The sequence below is a fragment of the Petaurus breviceps genome, unplaced genomic scaffold (assembly GCF_028583685.1).
Source record: "Petaurus breviceps papuanus isolate PSGF00001 unplaced genomic scaffold, PetGlider_PUasm1.0 90847, whole genome shotgun sequence".
Classification (NCBI taxonomy): domain Eukaryota; kingdom Metazoa; phylum Chordata; class Mammalia; order Diprotodontia; family Petauridae; genus Petaurus; species Petaurus breviceps.
Genome location: NW_027187360.1, coordinates 27,430,709 through 27,449,404, shown reverse-complemented (window position 1 = coordinate 27,449,404; position 18,696 = coordinate 27,430,709). Strand labels below are relative to the sequence as shown.

The window sequence follows — 18,696 nt, the reverse complement described above, 5'->3', positions numbered from 1 at the left end:
ACTCCCTCATCCTGATGTCCCCCCGCCCTTACTCTGGGCCAACCCAAGCCCCAGTTATCATTCCAGTACCCCCAGGAATTTTGAGATTACTCTAAGCCAAACCAAGCCAAAAGCAACATTCAAGGATGCACAGAGGCAGGGGCCAAACTGATTGACCTCCCCTAAGACCTATCTCCTGAATTGGAAGGCCCCCACATCACATCAATGGGGAAAGGAAATGGTTTCTTAAAGATATATGATCTAGTATCTCTGAATGGGGAATATTCATGCCTTAGCTTTGGGCTAGATCTAGCTCTCATAAAGAGAGCAGCTTCCAGTGTGGAGTGTGCCTGCCAGCTTCAGCTGCAGCCTTCCCACTCCCCCTTCATGTCATCTCCCCTTGGCTCTAGAGAGGATCTCTCAGGGCAGAGTTGCTCAGCTTTGCTCTTCAGTGAGGGTCTGGTGCCCTGACAGCCTGTTGACGTCAGCTTTAGAAACACATCATGGCTAGGGTAAGACAGGGAAAGAAACAGACACAGAGACAGAAATGATATAACAAAAGAGAAAAAAGAAAGAGCGAGAGCGAGAAGACAGAAGTAGCACCCAGTACTTTACCATTTTTTATCCTGTATTTGTATATGTGTGGGTCTTGCTCATAATACTGTATTATTGTGTACTCTCTTTCCTCATTCTGAATGTTGGGTGTTAATCTGTGTGTGGAGTGGAAGCCATGACTGGAATAGAAAGAGTCTAGGAAAAAAAATGTATAACTATATAACAAGAGAGGCAGGAAACACTGGGCTGGGGACAGGGCTGGGGCTCTGAGACAGAGGCCTCTGGTTCCAGAGGATAGGAAGGAACCCAGGGGAGATTTGTAACCTCTGGGTTCTGTAGACAGGGCTGGGGCTCTGAGACAGAGGCCTCTGGTTCCAGAGGATAGGAAGGAACCCAGGGGAGATTTGTAACCTCTGGGTTCTGTAGAGTGGCCCAGGGCCCTGGGAGTCCCAAGTTCTAATGTACAGCACAGACCGCTGGGGGAACCAGGTTCAAAAGAGTGGCTTGAAGGCCCTAGGGTTGTAGGCTCTAGAGGGAGCAGAAGGGTCCGGTTTCATGCCGCTTAGGCCTGCGCTCGCCCTGAATGAGGACTCCAGGGGTTGACGGGAATCGGGAGTTGTAGGAATCTTCGACATAGTATGCAGCTGGCCCTGGGGTATGAGCTAGAAGGAGGAGGAGAGCTGATGCCAGAATTCCACCCCCCCCAACTTGGAATCTGTCCGCCCTCTGATTAACCCCGGAGACCTTCTTTCTATATTCTCAGGTCCCAGAGACCTTCATTCGCCTACTCTGGTCTCCAGAAATCCCAATTTTTCCCAAGTCTCCATCTTCCTTGTGAGTCTCAGAGACTCTTCTTGGCCCAGAGACCCCAGTCTTTCTACTAGAACCCTAAAACCCCATTCCCAATCTGCTCTCCATTTGGTCTTCAGAGATCTTCCCATCTCCTTTCATTGGCCTCCAAAGATTTTAATTTTCAGTTTCTTTTCTTAGGTTCTAAAGCTCTCCTCCCCTTCTCATTCCCAGATACCTCATTACTCAGGTGACCCCTAACACCCTCCCCAGACCACTGGTTCCTCAGAGGCTCTCCTCACTGTGGGGACTACACTGCATACCCTTCTCCTTACCAGGACTGATCCAATTGTTGAGAGCCTGGGCCCGGCTCATAGAGAAGGCAGGAGATCGAGGTCCCTTAAGATGAAAGCCTGGGATAACATTGTAGGTGTTTGGGCTGGGCCGAATTTCCCCTGTGGTATTGGAAATCTAATGAGTGGCCTGGAGGCAACAGCATTAAGCTACATGTAAATCCCCTTCTCCCAAATCCACTACCACCCCAGACCAGAATGACTGTGGGTATTGTTTAGGGCCCTAGGACAACAAGACTGCACTTACTGGCCTTGTTAACCAGCCTCCTGTGGCCAAAGGTGAAGGCAGGAAAGCTGGGCCGGCAGGGCTGCTGGGGCCCTAGATTGCACGGCTGTGTGTAGTGGAATGGAGATGGCCACTGCAGGAGTGATCAGACAGGATACAAAGGGTCAACAGAATGGGTGCTGGTGCTGTAGCTGGGCATATATAAACCTGAGCCCCTGCACCGCCTCCCTTCCTTCTACCTGCCTTATATGTGAACAAGGAAACCCTGAGGCCCCAGGGAGGATCCCACACTGTTGGGCCCATATACACACTGCCAAGAAACTCTCTAGTCTCCAGTCTGGGAACCAGGTCAAGATCTGGGGGAGTAAGTCCATCAATCTTAGTACAGAGTAATGCGACAAAGCAAAGCCTGGAGGTGAGGCCCAGGTGGGTACAAGCCAGGAGTCTTGGGAGCCAGGGGGCAAAAAAGGAATGTGTACCTGTTTCTCCCTGAGGAAGTCTGCCTTCTGTGTGAAAGGGCTTTCACTCTGGAACCAGGTTGTTTGCCATGCTCTGCGACCACCACCATCTGAATGGCATGTTGGGAGTCAAGAAGACCCCAGTGAAGGAAAAGAGGACAGGAGGTATGGGCAGAAGTCCTGGGGAAGGGGGTCAGGTAAGAGGGTGGTAACCAGAGTGGGGGGGCAACCAGGCCAGCCTTTTGGAGGGTATCAAAAGGGGCCCTCTGAAGGATGGAAAATGGTGAAAGGTGAAGGTTAGAGAGTCTAGGGTACGACTTCCAACATTCCTGGCTTCTCTGGCAGATGTGAATACTGGTCCTGTAGTATCTGAAATTTATCTTCCTTTCTCTTAGGCCCACCACCCTGGGTGCTGCTCAAGCAAGCTGAGACAAGGAAGGGTCACAGAATCAGGGACAATCTAAACCTCTGAAAAGGAAAAGAGACATACCCGTGCACAGATGTAGGGATGGGAGGGGGTGTAGGGAGCTGTGCCCCTCCTCCAAGCTGGGGGCTCCATGGGACCTTAACTTTTTGTCACTGTGTGGGGCCTGGGCCCAATTGATTAATGACTTCTTCAAGGGAGGTCCAACTCAGGGGAGAATCAGGACTCAAGGACTTTAAAAGGGGCAGGAAGTGAGGGGGCATCCTATTGTTATTAGGGGTAGTCATATAAGTTCCTACCCAGTAGGCTTCCCCAAAGAGCAAGAGGTGAGGGCTGTACCTACAGGGTGGGAGAGGGAAGGAACCACAAATGGGCCAGTAACAATGCCTTTCTATTATCCCCTTCACATTTCCCTTCATACACACACACACACACACACACACACACACACACACACACACATATAATATGGATTTGAAAGGAAGCATATGTAAGTATGGGGATTGGCAACACTCGCACTCACATTTCCTTGGTCTGCATTGTTGGGCTAAGTTGCTGCTCCTTCCCACTCCCACCAACTTTAACATCTCGGGGGAAGATTCTGTTCTTTTGCCACCCTCCTGAATAGGGCTAGAAACCTCACTCACCATCAGAACATGCCCAAGATTCTGTCATGGGCAGATATGGTGGTGATGGAGGGGATAAGAACACCTCCTCTTCCTACTCCCACTGTTCTGGGGCCCTTGGATAGAACAAATATTAGCTAGTGTCTAGTTCAAGCAAAATTGATTGAAATAGGACATTTCTGTAGTTTCTTTCCTGGAGTTCACAGTCAAATATCTAAAAAAAGTAATCCCCCTTTGTTGCTTTCATCTTTTTTCCTCCCACTCATTCCTTGCAATCTGGTCTCCAACCTCACCCACCACTCCAAATGAAACTATTCTCTCCAAGGCTACCGATGAACAAGAGTTAGCATTTTCATCAGCCCTCATCCTTCTTGACCTTTCTGCAATTTTTGACAGTGTTGACCACCCTTTTCACTCCTACTCCCCTTCAGATGTTGCCCATGGCTCTTTCCTGATTCTCCTCTAACCTAGCAGACCACTCTTTCACAGCTCACCCACTTCCTAAGCATGGATATAGCCCAAGGCTCTGCCCTTCTCCCTACATAGCTGATCTAATAGCTCAATTATCAGTCTTTGCAGATTATTCTCTGATGATATATTTGGCCCTAATCTCTCTCCTGAGCTAGTCTAGTCGCATAATTCCACAATGTTCCATAGGTGTATCAAGTTCCACATATTCCAAAACAGAACTTAGCTTCTACAACTTGAACCTACCCCTCCACACAGGTTAAGGGCACTAGGCCATGCTTCTGGTTACCTAGTTTCACAACCTTGGTGCCATCTTCCTTCCATTCCTCAATCTTTTTCACATTACCATTCCAATCAGTTGCCAAGTCTTAATGATTCTACATTGGTAACTTGCTCCGAATCATTCCCCTCCTCTCTACTCCCATGGTCACTAGACTAGAATAGGTTCTTATCCCTCTTGTCTGAACTGTAGCAGGTTCTTTATAGAACTCCTGACTTCCAGTCTTTCCCCTCTCCTCTCTGGCTGCCACATAACCTTCCCGAAGCACACATCTTACTGTATCATTCTACAGATGAACAACCTTCAGAAGTTCCAATAGGAGCCTCTAAAATACAAACTCATTACAAGTTTGTCATTTTAAAGCCCTTCACACAATGTGGCTCCCAGCTTATTTTGCTATATTTATTGCACACTATAATCTCACTATCCCAGTCAAACCAGATTGTCTAGACATGGTATTCCATCTACCACCTCTGGGCCTATGCCTGGGGTGATTCCCTAGGCCTGAGATGCAAATGCTCCTCACCACCTCTTCTACCAACCTCTAGCTTCCTCAGAGGCTCAATCATGCACCCTCTCTTCCAGTCTTCTTTTTCATTTTATCTGTGTGTCACCGGTGCCCAGTAAAGTGCCTTTGCACAAACAAACAGGAGCTCAAAAGCTACTTAATGATTGGATTGGAAGTTACCAGATGATCCACAGGGGATGAATTCCTTTCCTCCTCCTATACCCAGTGTCACTTGTCTACCCTACTCTCCTCCAACTGAGGGCACAGCTTCTTTGCCTCTTTCCTACAGGTGCAAAAGGTTCCAGGGGTGAGAAGCAAGTTGTGTCTTGAGATGGGTTAATTGCTCAGGAGAGGACAATGTGCTGGGAATGGGTAGGGGGGCCATACCCCGAGTGGGTGCCTTGCAGCTAATGCTGTAGTGGGGATGTGGTGAAGACTCCCGGATGCTCACATCAGGTGCAGAATACTGGGTCGGCCCTGGAGTATCCATGTCTATCAAGATTGGGGGTCGTCTTTCTAAACCTAGGCACAGGAGATGGAACTGAGTTTCTCAGGAGCATTTCCCCGCTCCCTTTCTAACATGCGGGGTATGTGTTTGTACATATATATACGTGTGTATGTATGGTGTGTGTGTGTGTGTGTGTACTTTTCTCCTTGTGGCTACCCTCCTCCCAGTTCCACCTCTGAGATAATGGACTGTTCAGATTAGACACCCTGGGCCCCTACATGGTCAGAACTGAACTAGTTTCAGACTTGGAGATAGGGCTACCATTCATTCCTCTTACTCTACCTCCACTCCACATGGCTCTGCATGTACTGAGTTCTTCTACATTCCTGATCCGGAGAAGTTGTGGTTCTTGTAGCAGGTTGGTTTCTCCCATAGGGAGTTTTTGAAGATCCTGGGGTGCTGAATGCTTTATAGATTCCCACCTTTCTATAGATTGGGGGTGCATGGATAGGACTGGATGGTTCCGAGACAACTTCCTCCTATCCAAGGGACAGAATAGATAATGCACAGCACAGAACTTCAACATCTATGCAGTCTGAGTCCCATTCCCCTAGCCCACCCCTCACCTGGGGACCTTCCAGCTTTAACCATATATCCCCTTTAAATGTCTCTAAATGGGCAGTATTAATAGTAATCCTATCTTTACCTATATCCTCTTTCCAATTCCAGCCATATAGAAACTATTCTAGTTTCTATACCCAGACATTCCTCATTTCATTCCCATTCTCTCCCATCCTCATCCAAATCCCATATGATTCCCCAATTTCATATCCATCACATTTCTTTCCTCAAACCCACTTTCTCTCAATCCACCTTTGGTCCTTGATTTCTTCACCACCTTCCCAAGGGCCCTCAATCTTTTCCCAAGTCTGGGGTCAATTACCGGCTACTGGGAGGTGCTGGTTGCATTGTCTGCATACCACCATGGGTCCAGTGTTGGCCTCCATTCATATAAAAATTTGCCAAAAACTTCACAGCCTTCTGGTCAAAATTCATCTTTTTCCAATCTAAATATTCTGTCCTCTGTGCTGACTAATCTAGACTTTCCCCAGGCCAGACATCATGGTCACATCACAAGGACTCTCTTGTTGTTCCCATGGTGAAGAACGGGGGAAGGGTATTCTCCTGGTTCTGGGAAGAATAAGATGGGGAGGAAAGTTGATATTCAGGGACTTAGTTGTGGATTTTGGGGCAGAGCTGAACAATCCAAATCACAATCTTCTCACCATCACAGTTTTTCCAACTCAGGGGGACAATGCTTCATAGGATCCCAAAATTGCCTAAAGGGCTATAGACTACTTCCTGGGTTCATGATCCTATGGATGGGGGTGAAGAAGGTCCTCAAAATGAGTTCTTACCTCTTCCTGGTCCCAATATTCTTCATCAATTTTTTTTCTCTCCTTTTATGTTGCTTCCTTGTTCACTCACTTCTCTTTTTCTGCAGCCCTGGATTCCTGACTCCTCAAACTCCTTGGCTCACAGTAGAAATTCTAGGTCAGGGTCAACAATCTCTCTCTCTAGAGGAGTGTGTGCCCAGGAGGGTCCCTGGAAGACTTGAGGATTCAGTAGACTAGGTAATTGGAAAAGAGGAGAAAAGCAAAAAGGAAGAGAGGCCCTGGGGGGGGGGGAGCCAGGTAGCACCCTTAGTGCCCTTGGTGACACCCTAATGTAGCTCAGTCTAAAGGTGTTATATGTTTCTAATTCTCTTTTTCCCTTTATGACATATAGAACTTTCATCAGCTGAAGACAGTCTCAACCAATATATTTCACTGGTTCAGAGACTGTCCCTGAATGAATGAGCTTTCTGGCCTTTACACCAGGCTTCCCTTTAGAGAGGAGACATACCTCATTGGCATCATCAACCAGGCAGGCCCTGAAGGATCTCCTACAGTCAATAATTCACTCAACGTTCCACAAGCTGGGGGAGGGGCAGGGGAAGGTCAGGAACCTTAAAGAGACTGAGGAACTGAATGCCAACTGCTGTATGTCTATGGCTACACTATGGGGGAAGATAGGAATTAAGATATAGTCTTCAGTCCACTGGGGGCTCAAAGTCTAAGCACAACATAGAATTTACAGATACATGGGCCAAGTCTATTGTGTAACAGATGAGGAAACTGAAACCTAGAGAAGTGACTTGCCCAAAGTCATCAGTATAAGTATCGGAGTTTCCCTAGTGCTCTTGCAATAATAATAGCAAAATGTTTTCCCAAGACCACAATGTGAAATACAAAGCGATACAAGATACTGTGCTGTATATAGTAAGTGGTAGAGAAATGTTTAAAAAAGGGAGACTTAAGAATGGAGCAGAATGGTCAAAGAAAGGCTCCTTGGAAGAGCAATGGATGACTTGTGTTACAGCAGATCCCAGACCACAAAACCTAAATCACTGATTGCTGGATAGGAATGGATATCATCTGACAAGGTAGTATAAATTTACCTCTAGTCTTAAGTTTGAGAAAGGAACTGTGGTAACTGACCATGCAAGATGAGGTACATCAGATGGGGGTATCACCCCTTACCTAAGTTACAATGAGATTTGTGATTCCCTTGCTCTGGTGCAAGGAAAAATAAAGTATGGGGGAGGGGATGGGGAGGAAATCACCTTCTGAGTTTTCAGGTGGCCATGGAAAACTGGGGCCTGACAGAGGGGCCTCTGGAGGCCTAAAGGCTGACCCAGCACACAGGAGGTCTGGGTCCTGAGTATCTGGGGTGGGAGAAAGGGAGCATCAGGCTTTCAGAGGTTATCTCTGGCCTTGGTACCATCTCTTCACAATGGTTGCCCAGGTGATGATCTCTTTTGAGCAGAAGGCTCTGAAGTCCTGACCAGATTGCACCCAGTTCAGAATCTACTGGGGTTACAATGATAGCAACTAAGAGCCACAACCTTTTCACACCAGAGCCGCACTACATACCTGGGTAAGAATTCTATCATGGCTCCTGTTTAAGGACTGGGGTTAGGAGTCAGGGGCTCAGGTTTGGAGGCTGGAGGATTAGTGCACCCTGGGCCAGGGAAATGGATAGTGGGGAATTCTGGGAAGTTCAGAAGACTGGGGAGGGGATATGGTTGGCTAGGAGGCAGGTCAGGGACTGGGTAATAAGCAAATAGGTATGGAAACTAGACTGCATAGGTCTGGGGAAGGTTCTGGTGAGGAACACCGCACATAGTAACCACCCTGCCTTCTCTAGTTTACCTCCATTTCTTCTCTCTGACTCATAATCCTCCCCAATGTCTTAGCAAGGATGAGTGAGATTCTTGTATTGACTACTGTTCTGTTCTCCCAATTCTGGAACTTATTTCCTAGCCCCATTGAGGGGAATCACACATGTCCAAGGGCTATTTTTTTTTCTTTTTGGGAAACGCAAGGCAATTGAGGTTAAGTGACTTGGCCAAGGTCACATGGATTTGAACTCAGGTCCTCCTGACTCCAGGGCCAGTGTTCTATTCACTGTGCCACCTAGCCCCACCCCCATTCCTAGGGCTTTTAAATCTGAATTTGTTTCACTCAGGAAAATGTTGGCTATCTACCATCATCATCTTGTCTCCATTAGCTACTGTGACAGTCTCCCCCACTGCCTGATCCACCAGGTATCTATCCTCCTTTCTTTGACTACATCCCTTTATCCCTAGCTATGCCGGCTTCTATCCCCAACTACGATACCAGGTGGGATACACTTATGGCCGGACCACTGCACAGGTGCTGACAGACCCAAAAGTGAATAAGAGTCCATGTTCTGTGTTGGCACCGCTCAGCAAACCCAAGTTCATTGAGGATTTTAGCCAAAATAAAGTATCCCCTGCGCAATATATGGATGCAAACCAGCCCTACATCCCCCATTACACAGGTGAGAAGCGAAGACATGTACCTCCTTCTCTTCTCTGTGTCCAACTCTAAGACTCTTACCTATTCACATTTTTCAACACCATGTCTACCCAGGATTCCAGCCCTTTAAGGACTTTGAGATCAGAGGACACAATCCACCCTTTGGGACGGAGCAACATGGCACTCCTGTGCCAGACAGCCATCAGTACAAGCTTTCACCAGGCATAGGCACTGAAACTATGCCCTACCCACCTTACCCACCATGTCCACTAGGCAAGGGGGCCAATGAATCTGAATTTGGACACCCAGGTTTACGACTAGCATATGGAAAGGAAGGGTGGAAAACCTCACCCTCTCCTGACAAGACTTCTGGATATCCCCAGGTACACAGAGGGTTCCCTGTCAGTATTCAGTTGAATCCTCCCCCAAGACATCCAAAGTGCAGGAGGTTGGGGGGAGGAGGATGGGAGGAGTACCCAAGGGAACTCTTAAGAGGGGAATGGGGGAGGAGGTAGAGAATATGACTGTTCAACCAGGCTAAGGAGGTGACTCTAGCTTCACCTTCCTTGTTCTAGCTGCACCACTTACGAAGAGATATGTATCCCCCTCTGCCACCCAAGACGGAAACACTAGATGTCGGCAGGTTTGAGAGGCTTCCCAAGCTAGACAAGCCCAACTTGATCCAGCACAAAGCCATCTCGGGTGGGTGGCTGGAGCCCAGAAGCCATGACTGAGTTTCAGTCCTGGTTCTGCTACAACCTCGCTGAGACTTTTTGGGCAAGTTCCTTCACCTCTCTGGGCCTCAAGTGTTTTACCTGTAAAATGAGGTATTCGTCTATCTGATCTTTAAGGTCCTTTCCGAGGACTGATTACTGATTCTAATACACTGATGCTAAGCTAGATTTTTTTCTCTCCCTTAGCATTCATTCCTTCAGGGCTTCAGCCTTGCCTCCACTCTTAGCCCATTGCTCCTGTGCCCTTTGAGCCTCTGCCATCAGAGGCCCTAGAACAGATCGGATGCATAGGTCCCACCTATCCTCTCTCTCACACTATAGAGACAGGTAAGATACAAAGTCCAGTCTGTCATGCTGGTGACACACTACTTTGGCTCCATGGAAATCCAGAGTTCAAAACTATGCCAGCAGATGAAGGGAGAAGAGAGATGACTCAAAAAGGAAGATGAAAGTGGTGCTTCTGGAGGCCAAGCCCTGACTGATAGTGATGTGGTGGTCATCCTTTCACACCTGCCTGCCTGACTGATTCCTGAGAGTCACAACACTGAACCCGGCTTATTCAGCAGACCTTGACAGCTATGTTGAGAGATGCTCAGACCTCTAACAAAACGCACCTTGTCTTCTTGCCCCAAGAGGCTAACTGTGTTGTGCAGGGAAAGCAACATCTGAACAAAAGCTTCCACTCAGGTTTCTTCTGTACATGTCCCTAGCATTCTATCAGATAATAATAAAACTTATCAACAATAGTACTCTACCTCCATAGCACTTTGCAGTTTACACATCTTCACATACATTTCCTCCTCACTGCAAGCCTCTGGGGAGAACAGGTGGGAGTATTCTGATCTTATAGTTAAGGAAACTGAGGCTCAGAGAATCTAAATTACTTGCCCAAGGTCACACAGCTAGCAAATGGCAAAGCCAGGATTCAAACCCAAGTCTCCTGACTCTTAGTCAGTCGACAAACAATTATTAAGGACTTTCTATGTGCCAGGCACTGGGCTAAGTGTTTACAGATAGGGGAAAAAAAAAAGTCCAGTGCTCCTTCTGCTCCACTGTCCTGCCACACAGGGGGTGTACCAATGGGTCAAGAACTACAGGGTAGAGAACAGCTAGTAGGAAGCAAGTGACACACAATCTAAATTTCACAAGCAAGTTAAAAGGCATCCCAGTTAAATTGCAAAAGTGAAATTGGGGTTTCCTGCTCAATATTCCCTGGATTAATAACATTCTCTCATCTGCCCCCACAGGCTACGCTGGATTCGTACCACGATTCACTTGGGTGATGGGAATGAATTATCGAGATGGTGTCCAGCAGGCCATGGATGAATTTGATAAAAGCCAGGTAAATCAGATTGAGAGTCACTGAGCTACTCTGTTAAATGAGGTGCTAAGTCTCATTGCACTGTGTCCTACTGGGGTCCTGGGAGCAGCCAGGTAAGAATTCAGTTGAGAGGAAAGGCTAGATGGCACAGTGAACAGAGCACCCCTGGAGTCAGGAGGACCTGAGCTCAAATCTGGCCTCAGACACTTAACACAAAATTAGCCATATGACCTTGGGCAAGTCACTTAACCCCAATTGCCCTGCCTTCCTCCTCCAAAAAGCAAAAAAAAAAAATTCAGTTGAGAACTGAAGGTAATTGCCTTGAAGGGGTGACAAGGGATTGCTAGTGCATTTCCCTCCCGACCCTGAGCTCCCTGCAGGCCTCCCCATGAGAATATATCACACTCAGTAAAATCTTCCCCCATTCTTCGGTTGGACTCAATGACACAATTGTGGGGATGCTTCTCTCCTTAGAGACTTTCTAAAGCACTGGCTTCAGGAAGCACATGGAATCTCTAGTTTCCTGGGAAAGTTAGGGGTTATTTTTTTTTTTTAGAAGACAGAAGCAAAACATTTATTCAGACACCAGAAAAACAAATCCCAAAACCAGCAAGCCGATTCCATCTTAGTAGCAAAGAAGTTAGTAAGTCACAACAGCACAGAGAGCCACACCATCCTTTAGCCTTCCCACAAACCAATATTTACTAACAAGCCGCACTGACTCCTTGGGATGTGTCCTCTCCTCCACCCTTCAGCAAACTCCTCCCACCATGGCTTAAGGGTTACTTTAAATGGAATGATGCTAAAAATTCTGCCATTCATCTTGCTATTCCCTGCTCTCAATGTGAAGCTAACTCATAGGTAAGAGAGGAGCTAAAATAACAGGTTTAAGCTACCTTGCAAGACCCTAAAGGCAAGGAATAAATTTAAAAGGCCTTGGTTTATCAGCAGTCTCTGAGGCAGAAAGGCTTCGAGCTCCTCCCCCTCCTCAGTGAGTTTGAGCAGTACAGGTTTATCTAAAGTTAAAGCATCTTCTGAAGCGTCAGTACTGCAGAGGTTGCAAAAACGCGTCAGAGAGTCACCAAGTTTGTTGCCTGGCCTCAGAGAGAAGAAAAGCTTTCTAGAGCCCAACCAAGACTCCATTCTGGTGGGGAGGAAACTGTTAAAGTGTAGCAGAGAAGTAAAGGGGGGTAGTATATGGAATTGAGGAAAGAAAGCAATGTCTAAGAGAACCTGGCAAAAATACACTAACTCTACTGTTACCCTTCCAGGGCCAAAGACTGGTCAAGTATGACCTGTACCAGGTAGACAGGACAGGTAGCTAGGGTACCAAAGAGACGTACAGGATAATACCAGTGGTAAAAGACTACATATGGTTCACATATTGCTCCTTTTCCCTAAGATTTCAATCCCTATGGTGTTAAATTCTGTCCAACCCCTGCTTCTCACCATCTCCTTTCCTTTCTCTTCCCAACTAATTCGTTCACTGATATGGAGGGAGGGAGGGAGAACTGACAGCCCCTATTCTCTTCTGTACTATTCCCACCATCCTTTTCTAGATGCTAGAAGTTTATTGTGCTTCCTAGATGGCACCTGAACAGAAACTCAATTCTCACAGGCCTTGCAGCATCTGACACCATCAGCCACCTGGTACCCAGTAACAATGGGGCCTAAGCACCACTCTTGATTGTCCTCCCATTTGGCAGGACAGTGAGATTCCTACCTGATAAACATCAAGGTAGAGCAGCCAAAATGGGTGAGAGCATTCCACAGGCTGCCTTTAGTTGAATTTCCTCAGACTGATAGGAATCTGGCACCAATAGGGCCTTGGAGTAAAAAGAAATGTTAATGTCAAGTTATCATTTACACAAAGGCAGGCAACAATTTACCAAAAGGCAGACAAGTTAAGCTTAATTAAATATGTTGGCTTTCTTTAATAGTTTTTAATGCGCAGAAAAACCTCTGCATTTTCAAGTAACAAAGAATATTTTCCCAGCTTCTAATAAGAAACCCTGTTTATGCTCTGGGAGAGAGACTACCAAAACAACACTGGCCAGACACCAAAGTTTACCACAGTCAAGGACTGATACCCTTCTACACAGGATTCATACCAAGTATGTTATACCTAAAATGACAAGTGTTTTGAGAAAAATAAGTTATGTAGAAATAAGAAATTGACTTGTACCTAAAAAGAAAATTTGGTCCAGAAACTTCCTGGCATCACCTCCTTTTAAAACCATCGAGTTCTTTATCTTAATGTCAGTCCAGCCCCTAGTTTACTTCCTAAGGGAACAAAACTTTTTAACATACCTTGTGTGATGCTTGCCACTGATCCTCATAAAAAGATAGTACAGTCTAGGCTTCTCAGCAGGGTCAAGCAGTTTTGCTTTTCTGTACACTATCAAACTGGCATATACATTATTTTTAAAAATACAGGTGCTACTAAAAATTTAGCATTACCTCAGTAGTTTTGTCACTCTCAACTAATATAATTATCAGAGATTTTGGCATTAAAAAGTAATCTGTATTTATAACAAGTTTGGGAACTACTAAGGAAGTTTATTAGTGTCAACCACGGCACTAAGGGGCAGATACAACCTTTAGGCAAAAATCCCTCTGAACTTTGCACCAAATGGGTGGCTGCAATATGTGGCTAACAAATTTAGGCCACATCAGAAAAAACTATAATCCAGATTGTCAAACTATGGCATTGGCCATATGGGAAAGTCTAAGAGAAAAACCCTGCAAATTAATTAAGGCCCATGACAACCTTAAAAGCCATAAAGCTTGTGTAAATTTTAAAACGAGGCTTTTAAAATCTTCAAAGAAACTCAGGCAAGTCTTTTAGATGCCATTAGCTAAAAGCTTATTTATATACCACTAATGATCATTTCAGTATCTCCCCTTAAGGGAAAGCAGCCATTTTATTAGGGAACCTCCCAACCAATTAAACACAGGGCCATAGAAACTCATTTCGTTCTAGGAAGCCTGACATTTCATCCATCTCCTCAGTTCATATTCTGTTCTTTCACAGCTTTGAGACAGACTTATGGTTTAACATTTGGCAGCAGTACTCGCAAAGCTTACCGATGTGAACAAAAGAGACGAAACAATGCACTATGAAAAATGCTTTAATGGTGTTATCTGTACAGCATTTGATGTCAAAGAACAGGAAAACAGCAAGTGCAGAACGCAGCGAGACATGAACATCAGAAAACAAGTTTGTGAGTGAATAAAAAGAGTTCATACAGCTTTCAACATAATTTACAGATACCATAAGTGATGCACAGCTTTATGCCACCTCCTCTTCAGCCTCCTCCTCAAATTCTCCCTCCTCCTCAGCTGTGGCATCCTGATACTGCTGATACTCAGAAACCAAATCATTCATGTTGCTTTCTGCTTCAGTGAATTCCATTTCATCCATTCCCTCTCCAGTATACCAGTGTAAGAAAGCCTTTCTGCGGAACATGGCTGTAAACTGCTCAGAAATGCGCTTAAAGAGCTCTTGGATGGCAGTACTGTTACCAATGAAGGTGGCAGACATTTTCAGGCCCCGGGGTGGGATGTCACAAACTGCCGTTTTCACATTGTTGGGAATCCATTCAACAAAGTAACTGCTGTTCTTGTTTTGAACATTGAGCATTTGCTCATCTACCTCCTTCATGGACATACGGCCTCTGAACACGGCTGCCACTGTAAGATAGCGCCCATGCCTCGGGTCACAAGCAGCCATCATGTTCTTTGCATCAAACATCTGCTGGGTGAGCTCTGGCACAGTTAAAGCACGGTACTGCTGGCTACCACGGCTAGTCAGTGGAGCAAAGCCAGGCATAAAGAAGTGCAGACGGGGAAAGGGGACCATGTTCACTGCCAGCTTGCGCAAGTCAGCGTTAAGCTGCCCTGGGAAACGTAAGCAGGTGGTGACACCACTCATGGTTGCTGACACCAGGTGGTTCAGGTCACCATATGTGGGAGTGGTCAGTTTCAGGGTTCTGAAACAGATATCATAGAGGGCTTCATTATCAATACAATAGGTTTCATCTGTGTTTTCTACAAGCTGGTGTACTGAAAGGGTTGCATTGTAAGGCTCTACTACAGTGTCCGATACCTTGGGGGAGGGTACAACGCTGAAAGTGTTCATGATTCTGTCTGGGTACTCTTCTCGGATCTTGCTGATTAAAAGAGTACCCATCCCAGACCCAGTCCCACCACCCAGAGAGTGTGTCAGCTGGAAGCCCTGGAGACAGTCACAACTTTCCGCTTCTTTTCTTACAACATCTAATACTGAGTCAACCAGTTCTGCACCTTCTGTGTAATGGCCTTTTGCCCAGTTGTTTCCAGCACCACTCTGGCCTGAAAGAAAAAAAAAAAATTAGATAATCATTCCTTTTGTGATCAATGGCTAGTAAGACCATCCTAAAATCTATTATCTCTTAATTCCCACCCCCCACCTTACCTAAAGTAATATCCCAAGTAAACTGGGGCCTCAATTTTTTAAGAATTTAAAAAAAAATAAAGAAAACCCCACTTCACATTTCTTACAGTCAAACTTCACTTCAAACAGTAAAAGCAAAAATAAAATACCACATAATTAGGATATCAAATATTAAGTCTGACCACCACCAACCCAAAGTTCATGAATTATGGTACAAAGAAACCAACTTCCTCACTCACTTTAATAAGCATCTCGATTTAAGATGCCTACTGATGTGAGGAAGAACCCTCAAGACCCTGTGCTTCCTCCAAGGCCATGTCAAAGTGCTAGAGAAACAAATGATAGACCCAGCTGTCAATAAGTCATTTCACTGACTTAGAATTTCCCTCCTGTATGAAACATACAAATTAATTCTCCTTTTAATATTCTATGAATTCTTTAAACGCAAAGGAAAGGAGGGGGAGTGAGGGAGATGAGAGGAATAGACTTGAGTCATGCTGCTTGTTGCCAGGTACCAGAGGAACCAGTGCCAACTCCTTTCCCCCTTCTCCCCACATAACCTAAACTCAAGATCAAAAGATAGGGGCTACACCCAGCTGTTCCCCAAAGGGGCTTTGATAGCTCAATTAACTAAGAGAGATAGGTAAGAAAGAATGTCTGTTAAGAAAGTGAAATCAAAACTGCTTACCGAAGACAAAGTTGTCTGGCCTGAAAATCTGTCCAAAAGGTCCAGACCGTACAGAGTCCATTGTTCCAGGCTCAAGATCGACCAGGACTGCTCGGGGCACGTATTTCCCACCTGGAAACAGAGAAGGCATTAGTCAGAGAGGTCTGATGAGCAAGGCAGCCCAGGAAAAGGGGAAAGAGCTCTGCCCTTGGCAAGGAGAGAAGACTAGAAAGGCGGGGAGGAGGAGAAACTAGAGAGTTTAAACCACATACCGGTTGCTTCATTGTAGTAGACGTTGATCCTCTCCAGCTGCAGGTCGCTATCCCCATGGTAGGTTCCGGTGGGGTCGATACCATGTTCGTCACTGATCACCTCCCAGAACTGGAAGACATTGGCGGGTCGATCAGGCACAGCTAGACCTGAGTCACGAAGGGCGGGCTGGCGGTGCAGCCGGTGCGGCGCAGCAGAGGGCGGAGCCGGCCACGCCCCAGGCGGGCTCGGGGCGGGCGAGGAGGCCGAGGCCAAGTCCTCGTCCGGCTCTTCCCTCCCCTCCCCTCCCTCCTTCCTCTCCTCCGCCCCCGCCCCGCTTTCCCCAAAGGGCCTCACCCAGGGCTGGGCCCGGAAGCTCAAAAAGCCAGAGCCAGCGCAGGGACCGCGACTCGTCCCCCCCTCCCCTCCAATCATACCCAGTCCTTGCTTCTCCGCATTCACTTCAAGCGGACCCCAAGCGCTGTAAATTCCCTTCTCCGCAATGCGGAGGTGGCCCAGACCCTCCCGGCGCCATCTTTCCCGGTGCCGCCGCCCTCAGCGATCCCCAGGGCCTGCTCCAATCTCCTGAGAAGCCTCCTACCAGGGCCATGAACACTCACCTTTGCGCCGATCTGGTTGCCGCACTGCCCGGCCTGGAGGTGCACGATCTCTCTCATGGTAACGGTTGCGGCGACGGAGACGAACAGACACAGAAGCGCAAAAAAGATCGGGCGCGCAGACTGCTGCAACCGACGTTTGCCGAACTCTTATATAGTCACGAGCACCCGCCTCCTCTCACCATTTATTGGATAACCAGAACGAGGCCATATGTTTTCATACACTATTGGCTTTAACCTTGTCAATCTAAGGCTTCGACTCCCGCCTTCCTAGAAATTCCCCTCCTTTATTGGTGAATGATGGGCATACGTCTACCTATCTGGACGCCCCGCCTCGCGCCGCAGCGCATCATCCACTGGCTGTTTCAAATGATTGATTTGTCCTTTCATTGGCAGACTCAGTCGAAGGCTCCGAGGGGCTCACGGGATTGGTTGATACAGGCTAGCGTCTTAGTAACCGCCGCATTGCAGCGGGAGGCGCGCTGAGGGTGGAGCTGGCGGGTGGGGGCACGTTTGGGGGCGGGGGCTCTGCTTAAGGGTCCCGGAGGCTCCTCCGGGGAGAGTGACGGAGGCCGCCCTCCTCTTGGAGACTGTTTGTGTAGAGTCGCGTGGCCCTGGGCAACGGGGGCGGGGGAGATTGCCTCTGAGAAGGAGGCTGGCCTGGCCCTGGAGGGGCGACGGTGGAGTGTTCTCCCCCAGGACTTGGCCTGAGGTGTTGGGGGCTGCCAGGGGGTCCGAGGAGCGTTCGAACTCTGGCTGGAACGAAGGCCCAGCAAGGACTGAAGGGCTCCTCAGCTTTTCCATCACCCGAAAGAAGCGTAAAGCTTCTTCAGGGCCACTACCCAGGTGGCAGGGGGGCATCGTGAACCTCCAGCATCCTGGATACACCTTATTGGGGGACTCAAGCAGAGGGTATAAAATAGTACCGAGGATGTGTAGACCCTGAACCCTGTGCTCCTTATGCTCGTTGCCCATCTCACCCCGCCCCCCTTTAAAAGAAACAAACAAACCCTTGTTCTTCCAAAAGTTGTAGTTTTTTTGGTTTTCTGCAGTTAATCATACTGATTGAACACCATCTCCCCATTCCCAAGCATAAACACACACACAGACACACACTTTAGAAGTGGGCAGGATAGAGGGACATTTAAACCGGGAAGGGGATCTCATAAACTGTCTAATCCAGTCCCCCTTCACTCGCTTACAGAGGCAAAAGGACCGGGTGCAGCGAGGCTCCAGGCTTACACCTTCCAATCCGCACTTCCCTCCCCTTGTACCTCTACAACTCGAGATAAACGGAGGTGGCAGCAGCAGAAGTAGGTTTTTTCTAAAAGGGCAAAGTTCGCTAGGGGAGAAAATTCCTGAAGGGGTTTTGACCCTGCTATTTCCAGACTATTAGGATCAGGATATGGAACATGGTTCCCCCCACCCCCAACACACATACAGTGCAGGTCTTTGGAAAAAAGCTGTACTGTAACCGACAATGCCATGGTTGCCTAGCTTCTGCAGCAAGCTATTTTTAACTACCTCTCGGTGAGAGGTACAAATTGGAACTCCCACCTACTCCGCCAATATCACTGAGTTGAAGAAACTTTTCTTGTTTATAGCTCAACACCTTTTAAGCAGCCAAAGTCGCTGTTGCTAGCTTAAAATTCAGCAGCATACTCCAGCTAGAGGC

General features: G+C 47.2%; 3 protein-coding genes across 3 annotated transcripts; 1 reads left to right on the top strand and 2 right to left on the bottom strand.

Moving 5' to 3' along the window:
- Positions 1-1,062: 1,062 nt before the first annotated feature.
- STPG3 (sperm-tail PG-rich repeat containing 3) lies at positions 1,063-6,184 on the bottom strand. The gene is made up of 7 exons (XM_069072747.1): positions 6,058-6,184; positions 5,457-5,653; positions 5,054-5,188; positions 2,382-2,470; positions 1,924-2,035; positions 1,659-1,778; positions 1,063-1,196 (listed from the first exon to the last, which is right to left on the bottom strand). The coding sequence occupies exons 1-7, from the start codon at positions 6,168-6,170 to the stop codon at positions 1,063-1,065; spliced, it is 900 nt and encodes a 299-aa protein (XP_068928848.1). The 5' UTR covers positions 6,171-6,184.
- A 1,848-nt stretch (positions 6,185-8,032) lies between these two features.
- On the top strand, positions 8,033-14,176 carry CIMIP2A (ciliary microtubule inner protein 2A). The gene is given in 7 exon segments (XM_069072748.1): positions 8,033-8,093; positions 8,764-9,020; positions 9,113-9,381; positions 9,574-9,700; positions 10,980-11,074; positions 13,050-13,167; positions 14,088-14,176. Coding segments are annotated over 7 exon segments (1,011 nt in total). The 5' UTR covers positions 8,033-8,037.
- On the bottom strand, positions 14,169-17,144 carry TUBB4B (tubulin beta 4B class IVb). The gene is made up of 4 exons (XM_069072746.1): positions 17,025-17,144; positions 16,428-16,536; positions 16,177-16,287; positions 14,169-15,406 (listed from the first exon to the last, which is right to left on the bottom strand). The coding sequence occupies exons 1-4, from the start codon at positions 17,079-17,081 to the stop codon at positions 14,346-14,348; spliced, it is 1,338 nt and encodes a 445-aa protein (XP_068928847.1). The 5' UTR covers positions 17,082-17,144; the 3' UTR covers positions 14,169-14,345.
- Between the last annotated feature and the right edge of the window lie 1,552 nt (positions 17,145-18,696).